Raw genomic sequence first — 6,711 nt, forward strand, 5'->3', positions numbered from 1 at the left:
TGTGGAGCATCATATTACAGAATAAAGAGAACTGTTCACCTCAAACAGAGTTTACAAACAACGTTTGCATACCTCCATTACTAAAGAAATGGAATATTCCGCCGTGTATGGCGGGAACGGCAGCGGAAAGCCGACCTGAGGGCCCAACACATCATTCGCACACTTAGAATGGAATCAAACTAGACTTTGATGTCTTACTCTGAATGTGGAGGGAAAACAGTAGGTTAACTGCGAGAATATACCGGGGTTAGACATTAAAGTGCGCACACTCACTACAACGACAAGGCAATGTGTGTGTGTGTGTGTGACTGCGCTTGTGTATAGAGTGCATCTGCCGAGTGTCTCTGTCACATTTAGTTACCAGGAACTGTATTATATAATAGAAATTCCACATTTCTGCATTACAACCATGACTCTCCAGGAAACAGGTGCTGATTTCTTGTTCTATATCACTGAATATTAGTTACTAGGGACTACATTGTACCATGCACTTTTTCTACAACAGCCGATTGCTGGTCGGGACGGAAACGCGCGCCATCTGAGGTAAAAAAAAAAGCCAACCGCTTCACGTCGCATTTGAGGCTTCATTGTGTGCTCTGTCGATTGACAACGGCTGGTCAGAAAGATGGAGCGCATTCTAGTGAAATGTGCGGCGACAGATCTGGCTATTCAGTGGTTCCTCTGGAATGCGGCAAGCATCTTCCAAACCAAGATGTTTCATGATTTGGCAGGTTGGTGTTGCGATGGCGCGCGGCGGTACCGGACTCCAGTGACAAGAAATTTACTGTTAAATGTGTAGGTGGTTTCCCTCCCACAAGTTGGGGCAATTGACCAGGAGTTTGAATTGACTCCCCCCCCCCCCCCTCTCCATCACCTCTCTTTGTCGATACTAATAATACTTTCTCCGCTTAATAATTTGAAGGACTTCAAGTGGGCTTGCTTCGATCGTTTGACGTTGTGTTTGAAAAGATTCAAATAGTTGAGACCGTTTGATCTTCTTGACAGCAGTGGAATCCAAGAATCAGGCGTCGAACAAGATTTACATGGCGAATAGTGGTAAAATATCCATCAGTTGGTTATTGGAGGAAAGAGAAGAGATAAGATGACTATGTTTCATTCACTTCCTTGAAGGGCAGGGAGGGCAGATCCTAAATTAACAAACAACAAAAGAATTCGATGAGTATTCGGAAAGGGGGAAGTTTGATGGCTTGGGGAAGTAGTTGTCAGAGTGGGACAAAATGAAATCTTTTCAAAGAAACTGCAGAGGCATGGTGGATTGATAAGCTCTCCCCCTCCCACCACCACCACCACCACCCCGTGCCAGTGCTCTAGTTCTGTCATGATTTAGCTGCAGTTGCTTCAACTAAAAAGTCATTAAGAAGGTAACGATAGAATATGAAAGTAAGCAAGCCACTAATATTAAAGAGAATATCAAAAGTTTCTTCAGATACATAATGTGTAAAAGAAAGGCGAGGGTAGGATATCAGACCCCTGGAAAACAATGCTGTAGAGGTAGTAATGGGGACAGGGATATGGTAGATGAACTGAAGAAGTATTTTGGATCAGTCCTCACTGTGGGAGACACTAGCAGTAAGTTCAAAAGTGTCGGGGCAGAAGTGAATGAAATTACCATAACTAAGAGAGAAGGTGTTTGGGAAGCTGAAAGGTCTGAAGGGCGATAAGTCACCTGGAACAGATGGACTATACTCCCAAAGTTCTGAAAGAGGTGGCTGAAGAGATTGTGGAGGCATTAATAATGATCTGTCAAGAAGCACAAGACTCTGGAATGGATCCGGAAGACTGGAAAATTGCAAAAGTCACTCCACTCTTCAAGCAGGGAGAGAGGCAGAAGAAAGGAAACTATAGGCCAGTTGGCTTGACCTCAGTGGTTGGGAAGATGTTGGGGGTTGCCTATTAGGGATTTGGTTTTTGGATATTTGGAGACACTGGGTAAAATAGGCTGTAGTCAGCATGGTTTGTTTGAGACCACTAGAATTCAGAAGAATAAGGGGTGACCTAATTGAAACCTATTGAATAGTGAAAGGCCATGGTAGAGTGGACATGGAGAGGTTGTTGCCTCGGGTGGGAGAGTCATTAGGAGAGAGGCGTCCTTTCAGAATGGAGATTAGGAGGAATATCTTTCGGCAGAGAATGTTGAATCTGTGGAATTCATTGCCACAGGCAGCTGTGCAGGTCAAATCTTTTTGTACGTTTGAGACAGAGGTTGATAGATTCTTGATTGGTCAGAGCATGAAGGGATTCGGGGTGACGGCAGTAGGTTGGGGCTGAGAGGGAAATGGATCAGCCATAATGAAATGGGGGATCAGACTCAATGGGCCATATGGCCTAATTCTGCTCCTATAACTTATGGTCTTGTGGATATGCGGACAGGTGGTATGTGGGATTTTGCATGCCATTCCTGCCAAAGATAGACATGGGTACTGCAGTGTGTGCTTGTAATTTCTCTGCCAGCAGTTTCTGTGCTATATATGACAATAAACTCCACTTTAGCCATAAGTATTTAAGTTGGTAAGTAAAGGCTATGATAGGTGTTTCTCTTCTCTTTCTCAGGTTCGATAGTTTTATCTCTAAGCTGCTGACAAATATCTTTCAAATTCTTCATGTCAATTTACATGTAGTTCACTTTTTTTCCAGGACCAGGGACTTTCCTATCGACTCTCCTGAGTTCTAGGTGGAATGGCACTAGTTCCTTGGGACATAAAATACCTCTTTTTACCACATGGGGCTTGAGGTGAGAGTACAGAAGAACAGACTGAGAATGTACATCTGAACCTAGTCTCTAGCCTGAAATGGTAAATGGCTGCAAATATGCTAAGCAAATTGACTTGATGCCATTTAATCAAAAGGATCATGGCTTGGCTTCGCGAACGAAGATTTAGGAAAGGGGCTGCCTACGTCTGCTGCAGGCTCGCTGGTGGCTGACAAGGCCAATACGGGTCAGGCAAACCCGGCCGCAGCAGCTGTAGGGGAAAGTCAAAGACGTGGGCTTGTCCTTCGGATTGTACAATGGTTTTTTTTAAGATGGAGTGCTGGGTTCACGGTACTGGCCCCACCCTTTACACCCGGGGTTATCTGCCATAGCCTAGCAAGCTGGGACGGTGACAGCGAGGTCCTCGGGGCGTAGGAGTTACGTCGGAGAGTCCTTCTCCTAGGTGGATGGCCTGACAAGGCTGACAAGCCCCACCTGCCCGGGTTTGGAGTCAGAGTTGTCCTTCTCTTAGGCTGGCTGCCAACAAAGGCTAATGAGCCCAGCCTACCCATCCAGTTTTACCGCCGGACACTCGGTCGCGCCATGACGTAGCAAGCTTGGTGGAAATGGGTCACCGATGAGAAGGTGTTGCTACGGATACAGTAGTGTAGGAGAGGCCAGTTGCAGTGCCTCCTGCCTAGCAAGCCAGACAGTGACCACGCAGCCAGCACTACACCGGGACAGGAGAGGCGATGTATTGCTCGTGCACTTTCCCTGGGTGAGTGGGACGTCAGTCCCAGATGTCACCCGCCCCCCCCCCAATCAAAAGAATAGTGCAGCTGAAAAAGGAGGCCATTCGGTTCATTGTGTGCTTGCTCCACTCCCCTTTACTCATATCCATATACTTTATTCAAAAACTTAGTACTTTTGGTTGGCTGGCTGTTTGACTGTAATGTGCATCGTCATTAAACCCAGTTCTGCCCACAATTGTGCATCTTCCATAAGGTACCAGAATCATTAATGACATCCTGCTCCTGTGCAGAAAGTAACAGCGTTAATGTTTCAAAGCTGTTGGTCTTTGTCAGAAGGCCATAGTACTGAAATTGCAACACTTTCTTGATCCACAGCCTGTCAGATCTGCTGACGGCTCTGCACCATTTTCTTGCTCCATTATTGTTGGGATGCTTTTGAAATCTTAAAATTAAATATAAACAAATTAAAGGCATGGAATGATCAATAGATTGTCATTTCTCTAACACAATGCCTTTACCAATAGCCAGGAACTCAGACTAATTCTACCCTAATATTGACCAGGATATTATGCTGTATCTCTCTACGACGTTATGTTCCCTTGGCCAATAACGAGCAGAGGAGCACTCCTGTCCACAACAATCACACCTATGATAACTTGTGCAGTGGCTCAATGAGGAACGGAACTGTGAAGCCCACTCCAGCGCAACGTCTGAATACTGTTTTGTTTGATTTCAGTGTGAGACTGTTCCTGTTCATAAGATTGATAAAAGAAGGTCAGTATCGACACTTCACTCAAGTTCATAACAACCGTAGACGCTTCTTTCCTTACTGGACTATTGAAGGTGAGCTTCCTTTGCACATTAAGTTTCCTTAAGTCTATTTACTGATTGTCTGCTCTTCACATTCAAATGTTTTGAGCTCCCTTCCTCTAGCTGGCAGGGTGATTGCCACTGGATCAGATAAAAGATGGAGCCAGGAACTGTGACTGGTGAGGAGCGCAGCAAAGGGTGTGTGGGAAATATATAGATCCCACACAGTATCAGTCCATCAGAAACTCACAAGGGAATTTGGAGATGGGTAAGAAATGTTGGCCTTGTCAGGAATGCCCATATCTCATAAATATACTTCAGAAAACCATTTAACAATCTTTTATTTCATTATATTGCAGGAGAAATAGTTACGCCAGTGCACTCCCAGTTCTGTTCTTTGTTTTCCTGAGGCTGACTAAAAGTCTGCTGCACTGTCCCATTTACCCCTGCTCAGTTGACGATGTTGTTGGGAATGAATAACAAATACAAGCATTGTCTACGTGCTGTGGGGAAAATTTAAAAGGAATTCATGTTGATTGGCTCCATATCAGCTATACTGCTACTTAATGGTAAATGGTGTTGCTGATCAGCTCCTGGTCCCGACAATCTGATGGAAGAATGCAATTGATTGAACGGCATCTGTAGGGAAAAAGAATGGTTGGCACTTCAGGACATGACGGAGGGTTCCAACCCAAAACATCGGCTATCCTTTCCTCTCACAGATGTTGCTCGACACCCTGGGTTCTTGCAGCAGATTTTTGCTCCAGATTCCAGAATCTGTGGTGTCTTGTGTCTCCAGCTCTTGTTCCCAATGTTTCTGATTTTCAGGTATCTGGATCTTCATCACACTCCTCCTAGCAGTCATTTTAAACCTTCAGAAAGAGGATACACCTCTTTATATCCAAAACGTTGCAGGATGGACGATCTGGGCTTTCGGCTTCATGGTAGAGGCAATTGCAGACCATCAGAGGTGGAATTTCAAAAGTAATTCTATAAATGCTGTAAGTACTCCTGCATGGATTTGTACCCCATTCAGATCTGGTAAGCAATAGGTCAGTGGTTTATTATTGTATAGACTTTATTATAAAAAGATATTACACACTTAGACAATTCCTGGGATAGGTGTAGCAGGACTGAGCCAAGAGATTACATAGGCAGGGAATAGATTCCTTCACTTTTAGAAATTAATCTTATTTGAAGCAGTTATTAAAAGTTTTGATGTTGTTGAATAATGGAAATGTGATTCTGCTCGCACTAGGGAAAATAGAATAGCGGAGTAGCTCCATGCAATGAATTGGCCGGTCTCGACAGAGACAGGGAATTATTCTTCTGCAGCAAGTTATAAAATCGTGTATATTCCAGGCTCAAAATAATAGGTTCTTAAGTATTAAGGGAACTGATGCTGAGCTGATAGAATAGTTACATATTTAATTCTTACAACTTATCTTTTGTTTTGTTTTGTTGGGTAGAGGGCAAACCCAAGGCTATGTTCTTGCAAGGATTCACAGCATTGCAATTTTTTTCTCTCAGCAGGACAAATTCAGTTGCCATGGGCTCTGGGCTTACAGTCAGCATCCAAACTACTTGGGTGAATTGCTTCAGTGGATTGGCCTGTTCATCTCTGCTTCTAGTGTAATGAATGAAATAGAGTACATCAGTGTCTTCTCACTCGTAATTATGTGGGTCTTTCATGCCCAAACAAGTGGAATTCCCATTCTAGAAAAGGAAGCCATGAAAAAGTGGGGACATGATCCTGCTTACCTCGAATATGTCAATAATACACCATCTGTCTGGCCATTCAGATTTTAATGCAAATTTCGTTCATTAAGACCCACAACTCACCCCACATCTCAGTTTCTGGTGTAAATTTGTTCTTGAAGTGATTTTTCAAAGCAGAGGGAGATCTGGAACATACCAACTGATCACCCCCATGCTTTAAGATTTTTTAAATTATTGCATTGTTTTATTCTCCTTAGGGGACGAGCACTGTTGTGATTGAGATTACAGTGTACTGGTGAGATGCAGCAGTATTTCTTCTGTTTGAAAACAGTTTTGGAACCAATAGTTAATTGAAGTTAATTGTTTAATGTAATTTACTGAAAGAAAAACATTATCTTAGCAGGGGTTTTTTTGCAACAGTTGGGTACAATTTCTCACCCTCAGTGATAACATTTATTCCTTCTTGCAGTTACCGTTACTTGGGGGGGGGGGGGGAGTGGAGAGTTAATAGCTGTGAGTAGCAAAACTCCTGCTCGTTCAGACTTGGGGAGGAATTAGAACGCTTTGTAAATTGTTACTTGAAGTTAATACTTTTAAAAAATACAAATTGCCTGATGAAATGCTGCTTTGTTATTCTTGTCTGATTTATTTTCCCCCACGATCCCATTCTCCTGTCTTCTCCCTGAAAACTTACATGCCCTTACTAATCAAACACCTATC

The 6,711-nt window shown here is 43.5% G+C and overlaps 1 protein-coding gene across 2 annotated transcripts; it reads left to right on the forward strand.

The window, feature by feature from the left end:
- The first annotated feature begins 339 nt into the window (after positions 1 to 339).
- Positions 340 to 6,376, forward strand: LOC140741561 (uncharacterized). Of its 2 annotated transcripts, none has more exons than XM_073071863.1 (5): positions 340 to 731; positions 2,656 to 2,752; positions 4,199 to 4,305; positions 5,101 to 5,273; positions 5,803 to 6,376. In XM_073071863.1, exons 1-5 carry the CDS (start codon positions 626 to 628, stop codon positions 6,079 to 6,081), a joined length of 762 nt encoding a protein of 253 aa, XP_072927964.1. In that variant the 5' UTR covers positions 340 to 625; the 3' UTR covers positions 6,082 to 6,376. The 2 variants fall into 2 exon arrangements, with proteins under 2 accessions (XP_072927964.1, XP_072927965.1); XM_073071864.1 differs by having other exon boundaries at positions 5,806 to 6,376.
- The last annotated feature ends 335 nt before the right edge of the window (positions 6,377 to 6,711 follow it).

Source organism: Hemitrygon akajei, chromosome 18, assembly GCF_048418815.1.
Source record: "Hemitrygon akajei chromosome 18, sHemAka1.3, whole genome shotgun sequence".
Classification (NCBI taxonomy): domain Eukaryota; kingdom Metazoa; phylum Chordata; class Chondrichthyes; order Myliobatiformes; family Dasyatidae; genus Hemitrygon; species Hemitrygon akajei.